We start from the raw sequence: 20,768 nt of genomic DNA on the forward strand, positions 1-20,768 counted from the left end.
CCAGATCCAGCCAGATTTCCACAGAGACCATGACAGTAGTGTCAGCTGCTTCTAATCTATCAAGTCCATCTGAAATCTCCTTCAATTGCTTTTGTAATCTTCGGCTCTCTTTCTGAAGTCTTTCATTGTGTAAAATGCTTGCTATGTTCTCCTCCTCCCTTGCAATCAGCTATGCAGAGCCTGATGGCGGTTGCAGAATTTTTGACTGAATTGTGTTATTATTTTGACTGGTACCTTTTACACCCATACATAACAAAGCTTATGCTCAAATCAATTTGTTAGTCTCTAAGGTGCCACAAGTACTCCTGTTTTTTTAAATTTAGGATGGTTTCACCTGAGAAGTTCTTTTGCTGCTGTCTGAACAAATGGCAAAAGGCTTAGTCATAGTTTTCATTCTCAGATGGAATCTTCTCCCAATATTGTGTCCAAGTTGAAGATTTCTCACTGAAAAGAATCTTAAGAGCTCAACATTCTCTAAGTTGAAGAGATGAGTTAGCCAGCTTTATATATAGAACCATGTTAGATGCACTGCCCATCTTGAGGAAGTTCAACTCACCCACTCCCCTCTGTAACATCCAATGATAGTTGATTCCACCCACTAGCCATGCTCTTCACTTTAATCACCTAGGACTGCATCCGCTAGATCAGCGATTCTCAACATATTTACCATTGTGGGTCGCAATCCACCACTATATAAATAAAATCACATACACACTGCCTGTACCGCCCTAAGGAAGTCACGTGGGCCGCAGCTGTGTGCTGACTGGACTGCAAGCGGCCCCTGGGCTCAGAACCACTGCATTAGATCCATCTAGATTTCTAGACAGTTCCATAAACATTTGGGCTGTTTTAAATTTGCAAATAACGCTATACAGCCAACTCGTACATACCGCAGCAGTGTTTTAAAAGGATTTCCACCAACATAGCATATCTATACTAGGGATTTGCACTACTGATGTACATCAGGGCAAAAACCCTAGCGTAGACAAGCACTCATTCCCTCAAAAGGAACAAGAATCAATGTTTCTTTTTGACTTTCAGAAGAATTAAATTTTTCATTCACAGGTTCAAGTTGATACTAGAAACACTAGGCTCTAAAAATGTAAATACTTCCGAAAGACAGACAGCTAAGGAGATGGGGGGGGGGGGGGGGGAAGAGACAGGAAAACCCAATAATAAAATCCAAAAACTCATTGGGTCGCTTTTTTCACAGTTCGGTCTATGGGAGCTCTCTGAACATTGCTGGAGGCAACAGAGACAAGAGTGATCGCTACAGAGATCTGGGAGCATCCTGGAAAGAGAGACTCCTTCTCCAAGCCCTGAGTAACTCCCCAGAACAAAGCACACAGGCTAGGGCTTTTGCACTAGGGCAAGACTGGAGCTGAAGTTACTTGCTCAAGATCACAAAGCAAGTCACTGATGAGACTGAGTATTCAATCTGGTGTCCTAGTCCCATGCTCTAACCAATCATTCTCGTTAGAGTACAATACGTATTGTGATTCTGAACACACAACAGGGGTGTTACACAAACATTAGAAATCGCCATTACTGAAATAAGCCAAGTTTGACTCATGGGTGAAACTTAGCTTCTGCAGAACAAACTAGTAACATGCCAACAGGTGGATGGTATTCAGCAGGGCCTGGGCTATAGTTTCCTTCCCTTCAGAGCTGAGAGAAGATACTAAAATTGGTCAAATTCAAGAGGGTATTAGCCATTGATGGCCAGAAAAATCTCTGATACAGAGACTGTAGCTATTCCTAATGAAAAGTTTCCTGTATCACAAGCATAAGTAGCTCCAACTCATGTTCTCTGTGGACAAGTGACCAGGCACATTCTGTGCTAGTCCTAAGCACTGGTAGCCTCTAGAACAAAAACTGCCCAATTGCTCAATGTTGGCTCAGCAGGGATCCTACTGAATTACTGCACCTGCAGCACTTAGTACAAGGGGAGAGAGAAGAGGACCTGCCGACAGAGCAGCTCCTCAGTAAATTACTTCATGGGCACATCCCATTTCCTTCTCATTTCACATCCTCCATTTACCCAGAGAACAGGTTACTCCTGGGGGAATTCTGTGCCACTGAATTCATATGCTAGAGAACTAAACCCCTACCACCTAGAGGCAGATGATTAAAAAAAAAAAAAAAAAAAAAAAAGAGACACACACGGAGGGGGCATACTGACATAGTCCAGGAGCAAATGTCCTGACAAGAATAACCAGCCTCCTTGCTAGTGCCAGCTATTGAGAAGGGGGAAGTGTTGGCATTTCTACCACAGAGCTGTCTCTGGGCCCTGCGTAAAGGTTCTTTCCCATCTCTCCTCTTTATCAACTTCCAAGTAGTTCTGTATGACAAATCAGAATTTCCATCCCAGTCGCTCCTGCAAGTGAGAGGAGAGGGCAGAAAGCTTCCTCTCCCGAGAGCCTACTGACTGCCTGGGGAACAGGACCACTCCTCTGCCTCTTCACAGCCTCCCAGGCTCTCTCGCTCTCTCTTTTTTTTTTTTTGGGGGGGGGGGGGAGAATGGGGATGGGACAAGTTCCGACAAGGATAAATAAAAATGTATTTAAAAAGTAATACATCCATTTTTAAATACGTTTTGATTAAAATTAAATATAGGTTTAAATTTAACACACAAACCTATTTAAAATTAAATTTGAAGTTATGACAACCTATGTTAAGGCCTACACTTACTATAATCTATTTAAAATATAAAGCAGTACGTTTGGTTGCCAAGATTTAAAGAAACTCAAATCACTGGATTGGTGGAAGTCACTGGCTAAGCACCTGGAACCAGAGCATACTGAAGTACTAAGCCAGTTTTTGACAGCAGTAGCCTCTTCTGCAGGTAGAGAGAGAACATGTTCTTCATTTCAGTTTATTCAACTAGTTCAGTCCAATGACTAGTTTATTCAAAGTTGAGAAACCACAAAGTTGTAAAGGAAGGAAAGATTATTTTCCCCTTCCAATCTCTGAATAAAAGATGAGAGAAAATGAGAGCCAGTTCAATTCACTAACCAGATATACTGCCCTTTGTTTAATAAGTCAATTTTATATGCAAAACATCTTTTGACAAACTTCCAGATAAACGTTTTTCCTTATGTATCCTGAACATTTGATGTGCTTTACGTAATAAAAACATTCTAAAATGCATATTTTATGCAAATATGCTTGTGCATATTTAATTGAATTTGAATATCCATCCAAATAGAGTTTGATACAATAAGAAATGCAACATTCTAACATAAAAAATGTAAAAATTAAGAATCTAAATATTTTAAGTTATGTTCTATAATTGCGAATACATATTTGTAAATACACATCCTTCCACTATCACTATTTCTCTCCCCCCTATCCTGGTTAGCACAAAAGAAATACCAAATTCAGTGTAAACGCTATATTTAGCTGCAAATCAACCTGTCTGAATGGTTACCAACCAATCAGAATCAAACTTTTTGGAAAATAACTAAGTAGTACTTATGTTTAGCATAACATGATTAAAATTGATGATTTAAATCAAGATTTCCTGCTTGTTGATCTAAATCATGATTAAAATTGGTGACAAATACTTTTGAGTTAAATCACTCTAGACGTGCCAGGCTGTGGGTATGCTGTCCCTTTGTACAGAATTGTTACCACATCTAGAGTCTCTGCACAAAATTTGTGTTTGGTTAAACACTGCAATACTTTGAATAGGAAAGGCACTTGATTCTAGTCTATACAATTATAGCAGCCGTTTAAATGCACCTCCCATATATATATATGTCCAAGAAACTTTCATGTCCCCCTCACCTGCTAGTCCTTGGACCACCATCTGATTTCATCCAGAAAGAGAGAGATGGGTGTAGTTTGTACCAGATCCACTGAATCGCACTCTAACCAGTAACATTAGGTGGCTCCCTTGGCCGGGGCAAAGCGTGTTGCCATTCCAGTAACCCCTGCCCTTGATGCACAGGGAATCTTGGGGCCTGAACAGAACATGTCATCACCAGACCACCAGGCCTGACTGGCTGCCTCCATTTAACCTGCTGTTTGTCAAATGTATCAACGGATGCCCACACAAGCAGCGTCCCGCATGACGACGACTGAAAGAATAGCTCCAAGGGAGCAAGTAACACGGACGCTCATACTGGGTTTCCTACTCTAGAGACCTGGGTTTGCATGTGAATGGGTATGGGTGCCCACAAAAAAAAAAAAAAACTGCATAGGTGTTGGGCAGAACTGGGGGTGGAAATTCACTCAGCACTTCAAGTTAGAACCTAGAGTCATTTATTTTCCAGGAGTACTAAAATTAGCTCCCAAATATGGGGGGGGGGGGAGATGAAATTGAGGAAGGGGAAGCCCTATGGAAATGCCATCTCAAGCAAAATAGGAAAAGCTGCACCACCACAGACATTTGTGCTAGTCTGCACAGTGTAAAGAACATTAGCTCCACTCTGATCACTCAAAAAACAAAGCCTGCTCTTCGCTAGGGCGGATGTCTGGAATGGGATGACAAATCTTCCATCTCTCCCATTTACTTCCTGCTTTCAAGTTTAAAAATTTTCCATGAGCATGGCTCCTAGTTTGCCTCTAAAGTTTACATTTCACACAGACCACTAAAGCTTATGGAAAAGCACAGTGGAAGTTTTGTATAAAGACAAGTATGACACTATAACCCACAGGAAGCAAACTTATGTCAGTCGGTTTCCAAAGAAAAGCAGCTGCACTTAGACCTGAACTATCCTAATTGTACTATTTTCTTATTACAGTCTCTTCCTCCCGTTTACCTCCTCTTTCAACACTTATGTAAGAATCTCCCTCTTCTCTTTTTTGCCCCTTCACCCCATGAAGTGCTACATATTTCTGCTGGATTCCCCCAGCGGAATCTTCCCCAATTTCCAAAGCCCCATATATTGATGCTACGGTACTTTAAAAGTTTGTACCGTCTGATAGTGTGTTTTAGACTAATAAGTCACATCCTTTTGGGCATTAAGTACAGATCTGTTTCTTCTGCCCCAGAATTCTCTTGCTCTGCTGGTCTTTAGACTCACCCTCAACTACCCCCACAAGAAAAAACAACTTGCTATAACAGCTTTCACACAGATTTCAGAGTGGAAGCCATGTTAGTCTGTATCAGCAAAAAGAAGGAGGAGTAATTGTGCCACCTTAGAGACTAACATTTATTTGGGCGTAAGTTTTTGTGGGCTAAAACCCACTTCATCGGATGCATGCAGTGGAAAATACAGTAGAAATACACGACACACACACACACACACACACACACACACACACACACACACACACACACAATGAAAAAATGGGTGTTGCCATACCAACTCTAATGAGACTAATCAATTAAGGTGGGCTATTATCAGCAGGAGAAAAAAAACACTTTTGTAGTGATAACTGTTTGAAATGGGCCATCCTGATTGACAAGAAGGTGTGAGTAACAGTAGGGGGAAAATTAGCATGGGGAAATAGTTTTTACTTTGTGTAATGACCCATCCACTCTCAGTCTTTATTCAAGCCTAATTTAATGGTGCCCAATTTGCAAATTAATTACAGTTCTGCAGTTTCTCGGTGGAGGCTGTTTTTGAAGTTTTTGTTGTTGGAGAATTGTGACTTTTAGCTCTGTAATTGAGTGACCAGGGAGGTTGAAGTGTTCTCTGACTGGTTTTTGAATGTTATAATTCTTGATGTCTGATTTGTAGTACTGTAGTTTTAAGAACGCTTGATAGAGATCTTGTAGGTGTTTGTCTCTGAGGGATTGGAGCAAATGCGGTTGTATCTTAGAGCTTCACTGTAGACAGTGGATCATGTGATGTGGTCTGGATGAAAACTGGAGGCATGTAAGTATGTATAGCGATCAGGTTTGTTTCCGGTATAGGGTGATGATTATGTGACCATCGCTTATTAACACTGTAGTGTCCAGGAAGTGGATCACTTGTGAGGACTGGTCCAGGCGGAGATTGATGGTGAGATGGAAATTGTAGAAATCATGGTGGAATTCCTCAAGGGCTTCTTTTCCAGGGGTCCAGATGATGAAGATGTCATCAATGTAGCGCAAGTAGAGTAGGGGCGTTAGAACAACGCCACCTCAGCTCTCGTCCCCTAAGTCAGCCATAAAAATGTTGGCATACTGTGGGGCCATGCGGGTACCCACAGCAGTGCTGCTGATTTGAAGGTATACATTGTCCCCAAATGTGAAATAGTCGTGGGTGAGGACAAAGTCACAAAGTTCAGCCACCAGGTTTGCCGTGACATTATCGGGGATACTGTTTCTGATGGCTTGTATTCCATCTTTGTGTGGAATGTTGGTATAGAGGGCTTCTACATCCAGAAACCACCATCCTGGCCACTGTGGAAGATCACCAATGGATTGTAGTTTCCTCAGGAAGTCAGTGGTGTCTCTAAGATAGCTAGGAGTGCCGGTAGCGTAGGGCCTGAGGAGAGAGTCTACATAGCCAGACAATCCTGCTGTCAGGGTGCCAATGCCTGAGATGATGGGGTGTCCAGGATTTCCAGGTTTATGGATCTTGGATAGCAGATAGAATACCCCTGGTCAGGGTTCTAGGGGTGTGTCTGTGCAGATTTGTTCCTGTGCTTTTTCAGGGAGTTTCTTGAGCAAATGGTGTAGTTTCTTTTGGTCACCCTCAGTGGGATCAGAGGGAAATGGCCTGTAGAATGTGGTGTTAGAGAGCTGCTTAGCAGCCTCTTGTTCACATTCCGACCTATTCATGACGACGACAGCACCTCCTTTGTCAGCCTTTTTGATAATGATGTCAGAGTTGTTCCTGAGGCTGTGAATGGCATTGTGTTCTGCACATCTCAGGTTATGGGGCAAGTGATGCTGCTTTTCCACAATTTCAGCCTGTGCACGTACGTGGAAGCACTCCATGTAGAAGTCCAGTCTGTTGTTTCCACCTTCAGGAGGAGTCCACGCAGAATCCTCCATTTTGTAGTGTTGGTAGGAAGATTTCTGTGGATTAGTGTGCTGTTCAGAGTTGTGTTGGAAATATTCCTTGAGTCGGAGACGTCGAAAGTAGGATTCCAAGTCACTGCAGAACTGTATCATGTTCGTGGGGGTGGAGGGGCAGAAAGAGAGGCCTCAAGATAGGACAGACTCTTCTGCTGGGCTAAGAGTATAGCTGGATAAATTAACAGTATTGTTGGGTGACTTAAGGGAACCACTGTTGTGGCCCCTTGTGGCACGTAGTAGTTTAGATAGTTTAGTGTACTTTTTCCATTGTAGAGAAGCAAAGTGCGTGCTGTAAATGGCTTGTCTAGTTTTTGTGAAGTCCAGCCACGAGGAAGTTTGTGTGGAAGGTTGGCTTTTTATGAGAGTATCCAGTTTTGAGAGCTCATTCTTAATCTTTCCCTGTTTGCTGTATAGGATGTTGATCAGGTGGTTCCGCAGTTTCTCTGAGTGTGTGTGGCACAATCTCTCACCACAGTCTGTGTGGTATGTAGATTGTAATTGATTTTTTTATCTTCACTCCTTTTGGTATGATGTCCATCTGTTTGCATTTGGAAAGGAAGATGATGTCGGTCTGTATCTGTACGAGTTCTTTCATGAAGTTGATGGACTTCTACTTCATACGACTAAATTCAGTGCCTTGCATAGTGACGCGTTTCAGAGTGGTAGGTGTGTTAGTCTGTATCAGCAAAAAGAACGAGGAGTACTTGTGGCACCTTAGAGACTAAAAAATTTATTTGGACATAAGCTTTTGTGGGCTAAAACGCACTTCATTGGATGCATGCAGTGGAAAATACAGTAACAACTCTCAGCACCAGCCCTGTTCAACAGTTATAATCACTGGCTTAAGCGATGCAGCCGTCTTTATGCTCTTTGTCACCCCAGATGAAAGAATTGTTCCTGACACATGTTCAAATTAATATTCGAACTAACCACATTTGTGCAATATGCCTAGTGGCAGCAGACACCAGACGTATTAAGCCTCAACATCCAGAACAATATGTAATACACATGCACATGCTGCTCTCTCTCTCTCTCTCTGAAAGGGAACAGCCATTGAGAAAAAACAAGCATCCCCAAATCCCCCCATTCATTACCTTATTAGCGCGAATCTGCTTGTAAATATCTGTTTGTTGTCGGATTCGGTATTCCAGGTCTGAGACGTGAGCTTGGAGCCAGTTCCAGCGACTGACTATACCTGCTCGGTCTGCTGCCCATCTCCATTCTGCCCGTCTCCTCCTGAAATAGGGAAACAAATACTTTTGAACACAACTCCAAACACACATTGACAAAGCTTTGTTGGGTGGCTCAAAGAGCAGATGCATCAAAAGCTTAATACTAAAATGGCATAAATACCCTCCTCTCAAACACAATGTTAATCTACTGCAGAACTGCAGAGACCTACTATGACAGAAACATCAGACACGAACAATGTAATCTAAAACCTCATGCTTCAGGGCTTCCTGACCTGTACGGAAAAAAGGAGACTATACTGTTAAGTTTCATACTTTAATCTGCATTTTTTTCATACGTGTTAGAGGTGATGCTCTCTGTTCAGATCACTCATTCAAACCTTCAAGCATGATATGGATATCTAACCATTACATACTGAAATGAAGCTAAACGTATTTCACTTAAACCACTGAACAATTAGACGGCAACACCTTTTGGTCACATCCAACACAAGCTGATTTAGAGGTGCCATACCGCATTTCCCAGGCCACACAGCAAACTCAGTTACCCCTTATTTACTCTCTTTAAAAGCATCTCTATTGTCCAACACTAGGAGTAATAAAATAGTGATTTATACAAATGGTCACAAAAAGGAGGAATCTGGCCTACAAGGCTGTGACTGTGTGGTATGCACTAAATGTTAAGGTTCAGAATGCCTTAGCAATTGTGATAAAAACCATCACAAGATTTATTTTGTTTTTAAGAGTGGCTCCACTCTTCAAGACATGCCGTTTTGTTCCCTCTGCTGTCCTCAAGACACTCCCAATAAGGAAGAAGCAGCTCCTGGGGCGTTGTCAAGGACAGCTGGCATCAGCAAACTTGAGTTTTGTGCCTGATAACTGGTTCTGGTGTGTACGGAAGTGTTAGGAACCTACTAACAGCTAAAATGCATGGTCTCATCTCCGTCACTGAAAGGCGCGAAATTGGACAACGCGGGTCAAAACACACCAAACCTGTTTACCCTTTCCCTAATTTCACTATCCCTGCAATGAACACAACATACAGTACTTCAAGGGCATGCACTTCTCTCTACTAGACGGTGTAATCCACCACAGTATTTTATAATTCATTCATTCACAAAACAAACGGTTACTCTGTCATCACTATATACAAGACAGAAGAGGAGGCTACTTACCTGTAACTGAAGGTTCTTTGATATGTGTGGTCCCTATCTGTAGTCCACTGAGGGGCTACGCATGCGCACTATGTGCCCGGAGTCTGAGAATTTTTAAAATAGTATCCATTGGTCCACACATACGCCCTGGCTTGCCTCATGCTTCCCTCAGAGGCAATAAGGGGTGGGGCAGACTGACCATGTCTCCAGTTCCTTCTCCACTGCAAATCTGGCAGATCTGTAGCAGAGGGGAGGGAAGGTGGGAAGTGGAATCAGATGGGGACCACACACCTGTAACAGGAGGTTCTTCGAGATAAGTAGCCTCCTTCTTCCAGAGATGGTCCCTATTCTATTCCACTGAGGGTGATTAACAAGCAATACCTAAGATAGAGGAGGGTGAGTAGTACAGAGGACCGCCGTGCCAAAGGAGGCATCCACCGCTGAGTCTTGCACTAAGGCTTAATGTATAGCAAAGGTGTGTACAGAATTCCACGTGGCTGTTCTACACATGTCAATGAGTGGCAAGTTCTGAAGGGAGGCCGAGGTTGAAGCCTGAGCCCTCGTGGAGTGAGCTCGTACCTTGTAGAAGGAGGTAGATCTGACACGTGGTAGCAGCAGAGTTTGAAACACCCTGAAGTCCATATGGAGATTCTCCGGGTGGAGATGGCCTGTCCCTTGAGCCTCTCTGCTACTGCAATAAAATAGACTAGGGCACTTCCTGACTGGTTTTGTTCTCTGCAGGTAGAAGGCCAGAGCTTGTCAAATGTTGAGGGAATGGAGTCAACATTCCTCTGCAGATGCATGTGAATGACTTGATTGATATGAAATTGAATACACAAACTTTGGTAAGAATTGGGGTGTAGTCACAAGGAAACACTCTCTGTGGAAAACAGTAAAAGGCGGGCTGCCATCCTAGCGCCGAGTTTGCCAACTCTTCGCATGGAAGTAATAGCAACAAGGAAGACTACTTTCATGGAAAGGAGGGACACAGAACACAACACTAAAGGTTTAAATGGGGGTTTCATTAGTAGAGAGAGAACAAGAGTCAGGTCCCATTGAGGAGCTATTGGTTGGATAGGTGGAAAGGTTCTGATGAGCCCTTTCCAGAAACTAGCATTTGGAAGGGGGTGGGGGGTGAAAATAGAGAAACCTTCCACTGGTGGTTAGAATGCGTTAATTGCTGCCAGGTGTACTTTAAAGGAACTGAGGGCGAAACCTGGTCACTTTAGTCACAGAACGTAGTCCAATATGAGGGGATCCCCAAAAATTCCAGTAAAACACTTTTTTGTTGAGCTAATGATGAAAAACATCACCACTTGACCAGGTAACAACGTCTGGTAGTCTTTCCTGATGCTAGAAATGATGTCCTGTACAACTGAAGAGCACATTCGTCCTAAGGCAGAGGCCCATCCAAACACCACGCTCTGGGGTGTAGAGCATGTGGATTAGGAAGTCTGATCTTGCCTTTGCATTGGGTCAGCAAATCTAGACAGATGGGATGGGAATCGGTGGGTGGGATGACATGCAGAGAAGACTGGGGAATCAGAATAGCCTGGGCCAGCAGGGGGCAATCAGAATTACCATTGCCCTGTCCACCAAATCTTATGCACTACCTGAGGAAGGCGTGGTAGTGGAGGAAAGGCATAATTGGGTTGGTCCGACCAGGGGATTAGGAGGGCTTCGCCCTGGATGTGGTGACAGAGGGCTCCCCTGGAGCAGTACACATTGTGCATTTGCTGTTTACCTGTGAAGCAAATAGGACTCTGACCAGAGTCCCCACTGAGTGAAGATGTTGTGTACTACCGAATCATGAAGTTCCCACAATGATTGATCGCAAAATGTCTGCTGAGTCCATGAGTACATTCTGTGTCCCTGGAAGATAGGCCACGGACAAGAGGATCTGGTGGATGATGCACCAATTCCAGAGACTGATTGCCTCTGCACATAGCATGGATGATCTTGTCCCTCCCTGTCTGTTGATATAAAAAACAGTGGTGGGGGTATCTGACATGATGAGAGCCGATGAAGGGAAGGAAGGCTTGGTATGCTGTTCTCACAGCTCCGGGATGTTTATGTGCACCCTGGATTCTCTGGGAGTCCATGCTCCTTGAGCCACATGGTCATCGAGGTGAGCTCCTCAGGGATGCGTCAGTGATAATCATCTTGTCTGGAAAAAGGAAAGAAAGAGAACCCCCACACAAACGCGATGTGGGTCTGTCCACCACTGGAGGGATAACAGCAGCTTGACGGAGACCATCAGCATGGAAGCCCTGGAGTGGCAGTTTGGTGAGTAAACAGACCGGAGCCATGTCTGAAAGCAACAAAGTTGGAGTCATGCGAAGGGGGTCACGTAAATACACAAAGCAATGTGGCTGAGGAGGAACAGGCAAGTCCTGGCTAGTACATATGAATTGTTCATGATGCGAGTTATGATGTCATTAATCTCCTGGAACCTGTTCGCAGGTTAAGTAAACTCGTGCTATGACCAAACTTATGGTAGCCCCTATGAAATCCAGAGTATGTGGGGTCTAGGATCGATTTCTTGATGTGGACGCTGACTCCAAAGGAAGAAAGAAGACGGAGTAGCATAGAGGTTGACTTGTGGGCTTCTTGCCTGGACCCTCGTGGCTAGGAACCAATTGTCAAGATTCAGAAACACAAGGACACTATCAAGTCTGAAACAGGCCGCTATGATGGAAATAACTTTGGTGAAGACTATAGGAGCAGTGACTACCCTGAAGGGGAACACACTGCACTGGAAATGGTGGGTGCTCAACATGAATCTGAGGAAATGTCTGTGGGCCGGATGACTATCCATGTGAAAGTAAACATCCTTTATATCTAGAGTGGTAAACTGCATGCCTTTCTCCAAGAATGGGATTATCGCTGCCAGCATGACCATATGAAAACTTTAACTTGTGGATGAAGCGATTGAGGTGCTGGCGATTGAGGACTGGTCTCTACCCGCCTTTCTTCCTAGATATCAGGAAGTTGAGTAGAATCCTGATCCCTGATATTCTGGGGGGAATGCGTTCTATCAATCCCCATTCTAACAAGGAGTTCACCTCTTGGGTGAGAATGCTGTCGTGAGTGTGCTCCCTGAAGAGGGACAGGGGTCTTGGAGGAGGTAGTGTGATAAACTGGATCATGTAGCCATGGGGACGACATTCAACATCCATCTGTCCGTTGTTATTGCACTCCAACCGTGGGAAGAGAGTGCTAAACAACCTCCGAAGGGAGTAGGGGGATCATGAGGGGTAGGCATAGTGGATGGTCGCACTCAGGCTCACATCAGAAATATCTTATGGCTGGAGGTTGCAGCTGTAATGTCAAAGCCTGCGAGGGGGGCCCTGGGAGGTGAGACCTCTGTTTTTTTATGTTTCTTCAGAGGTTTGTAAGGTGTCAGAATAGACTTGAGAAGACCTGTAACACTGAGTGAGTAGGTGGTTGATGATAGAATTTTTGCTTTGGGGCAGGAGTGTAGGTGCCCAACGAGTGAAGATTATCCCAGGAATCCTTGAGTGTATGCAGAAATGCATCCATCTTCTAGTTAAAAAGATGGGATTCGTCAAAAGGGATGTCTTCAATAGTATTCTGTACCTCCCTAGGAACGCCAAAAGAATGGAGCCAAGACCCCCTACACATGACTATGGCTATAGCCATGGCCCTAGAGGAGATATCTGCTGCATCTACTGCCGAATGGAGGGGAATTCTGGCCACCAGCTTCCTTTTCTCAACAAGTGCCTGAAAATGTGCTGATTCAAGATGTGGCAGGCTATCAGTAAGTTCCTCAAATGTATTGTAATTCAGAAAGTCATTTTTGGCTAGTAATGCTTCATAATTCACGATTGTGAATTGCAGGCTAGATGCAGAAATACCTTGCATCCCAAAAGTTCTAGCCACCTGCCCTCTTTGCCCGTTCAGTTGCAGCCTGGACTACTAGAGAGTTTGGGGGACAGTGAAGGGGTGGGGGGGGAAAGGAATTTGGAACCTTTGGCAGGGACGTAGTAGCACTTTTCAGCCCCTTTAAAAAGGTAGTCATGCACATGGCAGGGGTGTGCCACACAGTCCTAGCAGGCTCCAGAACAGCTTAATTGAGAACACAATTCTCACTGGTCCTGAGGTGAGGAGGATAGCTAGCAGCTTGTACAACCTGTTATGGATTCAAGACCCCTTCATATCCACCCCTCTATGGTTGGAGACAAGACTGCCGTCCAGATAATTTTCTAAATGTTCACAAATAACCTAGTCTCCTGTTCAGATTTGAGCTATGACGCTGATGGGTAAAGTGGGAGGGGAGAACTGTAGCACAGATGAGATTTTTGCCTATCCCAACCCATGCCAAACTTCATGAAAAGTCCTCTGCAAAAAAAGTGAAAACCCCAAAAAGATTGTGAAACTTACATAGTATATGTATCTTATTTTATAGTTATTATTCAAATGTAAAAAGGTACATTCTGTCAAGAATGGAGATCACAATTGACTGCAATAGCCAAGTTCCTAGATAGCTCTACAACTTTCTTGCATCTGCCATTAAATACAAGAAGCTATCAACATACTTGCCTTTTCAGCACCAATCCTATTACAAGTTTCAAATAAACCAATGCAATTTATCATGAAAATACACGAATAATGTTGAACTCATTGGGCAACAGTGCTGGTCTTTTTACTGATGAAATTCTGAATTCAAATGTCCTGTGTTTTCTATTATTTTACTTCCACAAATTTTCCACTATTTTGATATAACAAGCTATGACAACCTCCTGCAGAGGTTTGTGTGAGGAGACCTGGACCTCCAATTTTAAATGCTAGACCAGAAGGAGGAATTTAGGATAACCTTCCAGCAGCCACTGTTCAGCCTCCTACTCTCTTCTTGTTCTGAGCTTGACCCACGATTGACTTGGAACAAAATAATGCTGGTAAGTAATGAATGAACTCCATAGTTTCTCCAAATTATTTTTTTTTTATTTTGTCTTTGTCGTTCCAGTTCTTCTTCGTTAAAGAAAATCAAGCCAGATTTCCACAGACTAACAGTGTCAGCTGCTTGTAATCTGTCACATCCCTTGGAAACCATATTCAATTGCTTTTGTAAGTTTAGTCGTTCTCCCTGGTGTCCCTCACCGTTTAAAATGCATGTTATGTTTTGCTCAAAGTTGGCCTCATACTCTGTGAGAATTACACACACACACACACACACACACACACACACACACACACACACACACACACACACACACACACCCACCCACCCCCCGCCCTGGAGTCAAAGAAGGATGCAAAGGTGGCCCAATGCTAAGGCTGGCCAAAAGTCTAACGAGTCTCTGATATACATCAGAGCAGCCATAGAACTAGTCTGACTACACTGATTGGAGGAACAGTCCCCTAGGGACTGTTCTGCCATCCCAGCATCATAAGATCACAACTAGCACTGGCTCAGCTCTCAAGCTCTGTTATGCGCTATCTTGGGCCCCAGTAAGAGAGGCTGGTAGGGTAATATAGCTGTAAGCCACCAGGGAACTCCTTTACAATAAGAGATTTCCTATCTACCTCCTAATGGCAGCATTAAATTTCCTTTGTACTACTGAAGTGGAGCAAAGGGGAAGTTAATGTGGGCAGAGAATCTGGTCCACTATCTGAAAAGTACTTCAGAAAAGATTTGGCCCAGCTTTCCAATCAACTATACATAAGGCAAATGGTCATTGCAGAGTATTTTAATTTCCCACAAGGAAAGTCCTGAAGTATGTATGTTACTTCTTTCCCCGCTAGGTTTAAATGGTACACTGAATACTTACACATCAGAAGTTTGGCATGTTGTGGGATAGGGTTATTTTTTGTATTTTTGTTTGAGCAAAGGGCAAAGACCTCCTTGTCATACCCTCTCTCTGCATTCTTGGATAGCATCTTCAGCACCCAGGGACACCATATTCGCTCGCTTCCTAAATAGGAGTAAGTAATACTCCTAACTATTTTAAGTGTCCTGTCTACTTTAACTGTTGATGCAGTTTCAGATTAAGCAGAACGCCACAATAAACGAGACAGCCAGATGGCTGGGCAGGATCAGTGTCACTTCAGATGGGCTACCTGATCTCTTTCTGAAGTGTTACAGAAACAACTGTACCAAAGGTGGACCAGTCAGTGCACACTAGCAAGTGCAGAGGCATTAAGGACCACTGTGCTGGGCAGTTCCAGCTTCCTCCACAGCAAACTGCTAATTATCGAGAGAGAGAGAGAGAGTGTGTGTGTGAGACATTTAATTGTAAGCACATACAAGACTGCATGTACTACTGCTTCTACAAGTGTAATATCAAACATTTAAGTACAGAATTGAATTGCAATTGCATTCTACAGGAACATATTTTAGTATCAAAAGCAGAAAGTCAATTTACAAGACTGTTCAATATCTTTCCATTAAGCTTAAATTAAAAAAGAGCAGAAGGTAGAGACTATGAAGGATGCATAGGAATTTGCACACATGGGACTCTGTCAAGACTGATGAAGTCCTCTGAGATCAGGATTCCTGTGTACTTCAGTTCCCTCCTTGTTCACTAGAGCAGAGAGAGTGGGCAGACCCAAGAGATGTGTCATGTGACTGCAAAAAACCAGGCCCCCTAGTTAAAACAGAAGCGGAGTCTCACTGTTTTGCAGAGTTAGCTTTGAAAGAACGCGTGATTCTAGGACTGCAGAAGAAATTTTGAAACATTTTTAAAACATAGGTACAGATTTGGGGCCTGTTCCCTTAAAAGCAGAGTGACAACACTTGTCTGGATAGAGATTCTTTCCAGGATGTGCTTTTCCCTTTAAAGGAGCACCAGACTAGCAAGTGTGGTTACACAAGACCAAGAGTCCAGAATGCAGACTGCTGCAGGACAGGAGTGGGTCAGGAAATGTAGCTAACCGGCATCCTCTTGCGCCTGCGCATGCACACAGCTGGCAGTACACTCAGCTTGACTGACAAGGACACAGTCCTAGAAACTTAAGCCGATGGTACTCAGTGTAAACAGTGTGCATATGTGCAGAATTAGCAGCCTTACGTCTCCTTGCAGACTAACATCACATCACTGGGAGGAATGGAATTAACATGTTTTGAAGTCCCAGCCCTTTTTTTCTCTCTTTCAATAGGGGAAGAGAAAAGGAAGGGGACAACCAGGCTGAGGAGGAAGGAAAACCAAGAGGAGACTGGAAAGACCCAAGTTCAGCCTGCAGGGTTATAAATACAGCACTGGACGATTCAACACCATGACTTCCAGGTAGGTTGTTTTTCCCCCCTTGAAGGGGTGTGGTCATGTAGAAGGATCATCTCTCCCTAACAGGCTCATGTGATCCATGGCAGAGAGCCCTCCTGTCCTGTAGTTTGAGATAGGCAGGGAAAACCTCGATATGTAAACAACTTTTTAGGGACCAAAGGAACAGGAGTGCATGAGGGATCTGCACCCCACGGCAGGGGCGCATCACTGCTCTAAAATGAGCCCTGTGCCGCTACTCAAAAAGCTATGCGATGTAGCTCTGCATCAACCTGAAAAGGATTCTTCATTTAGGCAGAGCATAAACAGAGAGGAAACAGCCTGGAGGTCCACCCCCAGCTCAAAGAGGAGACAAGGAAGTTAGAGTTATAACCCATGTGAGCTGGTCAGACAAAGCAAGCTTTAGGAATACATCCCTTTGAAGACAGTATTAACTATTTTAGGGACTAGAAAATGGAGGGGAAAGTGACTTGGCCATGGTCACACAGCAGGTCATTGGCAGAACTGGGAAGAAGTTGTTACTCACCTTTTGTCCCGCTATGGGTGCTCCACTGTAGATGTGTCTGCATCCCTGCACTTCTGATTGGAGATCTTTGGTAGCAGTGTCCGTTCAGCCGGAGCATGGGCTCTTCCTCCCACGTTGTGCCTCGAGGCCAATTCGTGCTGCACAGGCAAACCACCCTCAGTTCCTTCTCTACCATAAAGCCTCCACTGAGAACTCCAAAGTAGAGAGTAGACTGGAGCACCCATAGAGAGACATCTCAAAGAACTATCGTTACTGCACAAGGTAACTTCCTCTTCTTCGAGTAGTGCCCCTATGAGTGCTCCACCACAGGTGACTCCTGAGCTGTAGCCCTGGTGGGAAACTGGGGCTTCAGAGTCGAGTGTGTTATGGATGACAACACTGTGGAGTCAAAGATAGCGCTGGAAGGAGAGTCTCCAGTAATTGCATGGTGTTCTGCGAAGATATGAGCAGATGCCCAAGTCACTGCCGTGCAGATTTCCAAGATAGGAGTGGAAACCGATCTCATGGAATGTGTACAGATTCTGGATGGAGGTAACATACTGCAAGCACAATGATAATGGTTAATACAGTTCGAGACCCATGTGGAGTGTCTCTGGGCCAATACCACTGCGCCTTTAGACCATTCCACAATGGATAGAAAGAGTTTAGGAGATTTCCTAAAGGCCTTCGTCCTGTCCAAATAAAAAGGCCAAGGACCTCTTAATGTCTAGTGTATGTAGTATAGCCTCCCTGCTGTCACGGTGAGGCTTTGGGTAAAAGGCGGGGAGGTGAACGAGTGGATTTACGTGAAAAGACGAGGCCACCTTTGGGATGAACTTTGTGGCCTAAGAGTGATCTTGTCTTTAAAGAATTGTGGGGGAGGGAGGTGGCCATTGGTGCCACTATCTCCCCTATTCTCCTTACCGAGATGATAGCCACTAGAAATGCTGTCATCAACAGGTATGTAAGCGAACAAGTAGCCAGAGGTTCAAAGGGTGGTTTAGTTAAACTCTTTAAAACTTTAGGTCCCATGTTAGGGTTGGGAAAAGGGGTTCACTAGCCCTTGAGGAAGCTCTTTGTAGTTGGGTGGGCAAAAAACGAGTATCCCTTTATCTGTTGATGGAAAGCAGTTATGGCCACAAGGTGTATTCTGAATGAACTGAGGGATAGACCTGTCCTCTTAAGACTAGTATGTAGTGAAAACACTACGGGGAGGGCGAAAGATGCTAGCGTGATTTGTTTGGAATTGCACCAAACCTGGAACCCGGCTCAGGTTTTTGCAGGTAAGTGCATCAGGTAGTTGATTTTCTACTGTGCAGTAGCACTTCCTGCACCTACCCAGAGGAGCAGCTCTCTGTGTTGGAACCATGAAGGGGCCAAGCCTTGAGCCGGAGGATCCACAGGTTGGGATGGAGAGTTTGTCCTTCATTCTGTGAGAGGAGGTAAGGAGTGGGTTGAAGAGGGATTGGTGGACACGTCGTCAGCTGTGATAGGTACAAGTAACCACATGCGTCTCGGCCAGATGGGATCAATCAGTATAACAATTTACTTTTTCCTCTTTTTAGTTTTTTTCAGGACCTTCAGCAGCAGAGGAAATGGCAGAAAGGTGTATAGGAGGCCCCTGTCCCATGGGAGAAGGAGAGAGTAACCTAATGAGCGTTTTCCCAGTCCGGCTCTGGAGCAACAGAGTGGGCATTTCCTATTCAGGTAAGCAGTGAACTAGTCTATCGTTGGGGTCTCCCATTGACAGAATACACTGTGTAGTACTGTTGGGTTCATTTCCCTCTCGTGGTTGTGTGAACTTGCAGCTGAATATTGTCAGCTACAATATTCTGTACTCCTGGTAGATAAGCCACTGATATCAAAACATTGTGGCGAACCCACCAATTCCATAGCTTTAGCACTTCCGTGCACAGCGAGGAGGACCTGGCACTCCCTGGGTGGTTTATGTAGTATATGCATGCTATGTTGTCTGTCATGATTTTCAGGTGCATGTCCCTGTTCAGTGGGAGAAAGTGAGCACAAGCATTTCTGACCACTCTGAGTCTGAGGAGGTTGATGTGGAGAGTTGCCTCCATGAGAGATCACTTGCCCTGAGTCTTGAGGTTGTTCAGATGTGCTCCCCAGCCTATTAGGGATGCGTCTGTAGTTTGAAGCAATGTCCACTGGGGGGCAGGATGGGGAGGTGGGGCTGAGTGAACGAGACCTCTGTACAGACATTTGTTGGGTCTTTCCACCACTCCAGAGATTGTATGATCCTGGGAGGCATCAACAGAAGTTTGTCTAATCAGTCTTTATTTGGTCTGTAGACATATCTGAGCCATGCCTGTAGGCATCTTATGTGTAGTCTGGCATGAGATATTACAAACATGCCTGCTGCCATGTGCCCAAGAAGCTGGAGGCAATGTCTGGTCAACATTTGTGGGCTGGGCTGAACTGACAGAATGGTCAGGCTGTGAAATCTGTGTTGCGGGAGGAGTGCTCTCGCTTGTAGTGAGTCAAGATCAATCCCTATAAACTCTAAGCACTGTACTGGAGTTAAGGTTGATATTTGGATGTTGGTTTGTAGACCCAGCTTCATGAATACATCCCTAGTTGTCTGGGTGGCCTATAGAACATCCTCAAAGGAGCAGGCGTGCTAGTAGCCTAAGTAGGGGTAAATCATGATCCTCACAGTGTATAGATGAGCTGCTACTACAGAGAGGACCTTGGAAAATACTGTGGGAGCCGATGAAAGGCCAAAAGGAAGTACTCTGTATTGGTAATGGTCCTGACCCCTATGGTAAATCTGAGGAGTCATCTGTGGGATGGTTGAATTGATATGTGGAAATAGGTGTCCTGGAGGTTGAGGGCCAAGAGCCAATCTCCCTGTTCTAGAGATGGTATAATCACTGAAAGTGTGACTGTCTTGAAATTTTGTGCCTTCATGTATTTGTTCAGTGCTTGAGGTGTTGTATGGGACCTGCTTTTTTCTTGGGGATCAGGAAATACCAGGAATAAAAGCCTTTGCCTCAGAGATGTACCAGAATGGGTTCTATGACTCCCAGGCATAGGTCACCTTCTATTTCCTGTCTGAATAGTCTCACATGCGAAGAGTCCCTGAAGAGGGATGGGGAGGAAGGTGAAATGAATAGAGTATCCATTGAAGATTGAAGCACGTATACTGGTATAACTGAATCTACACTAGGAGTGTTATACTGCTTTAAATTGTACTGGTTTACTTAGTGGGGTACAATTGTATGTATACAAGGCCTCAGTTAAGCTAGTGCTTTATCTTGATTCCTTATCAAAACAGACTTAAATCAAATTAAGAGCACCCACATAGGATTTTTAACACTCATTTTACTAAACTCATTTTAGGCTGCTTTGCTTTGCTCTACATCTATTTCAGATATATATTTAAATTTAAAAATATATCTGTTTACCTAAGATTTCAATCATGTTGCCTGCAAATTCAGGAAAACATGAAACAGCACAGATGTACAAACTGCTCCATTCCATTCTAAATATGGAGAACTTTGGCACTTGAGTAAGCATCCTGGTTTTCAGGTGCGCTGAGCACCCACCCACAATTTCACAGAAGTCAACTTTGAAAATATGAACTCAAGTTAAAGGCCACCCCCACAAACTTTCAGTTCACTGCAGCAACCAGTGCTACTGTAGGATTTAAGTTCAACTTGCCACAGTCACGTCTTCATTATAAATGTCTAAATAATGAAG

General features: G+C 44.1%; 1 protein-coding gene across 1 annotated transcript in view; it reads right to left on the reverse strand.

Moving 5' to 3' along the window:
* KANSL1 (KAT8 regulatory NSL complex subunit 1) overlaps positions 1–20,768 on the reverse strand; it is a 177,061-nt gene that overhangs the window by 46,136 nt on the left and 110,157 nt on the right. Inside the window, exon 4 of the mRNA XM_024195174.1 lies at positions 8,053–8,194. Coding sequence (XP_024050942.1) covers positions 8,053–8,194 — 142 coding nt within the window. The remainder of the gene's footprint in view (positions 1–8,052; positions 8,195–20,768) is intronic.

Source organism: Terrapene carolina, unplaced genomic scaffold (assembly GCF_002925995.2).
Source record: "Terrapene carolina triunguis isolate 2854851 unplaced genomic scaffold, T_m_triunguis-2.0 Scaffold193, whole genome shotgun sequence".
NCBI classification, from domain to species: Eukaryota; Metazoa; Chordata; order Testudines; family Emydidae; genus Terrapene; species Terrapene triunguis.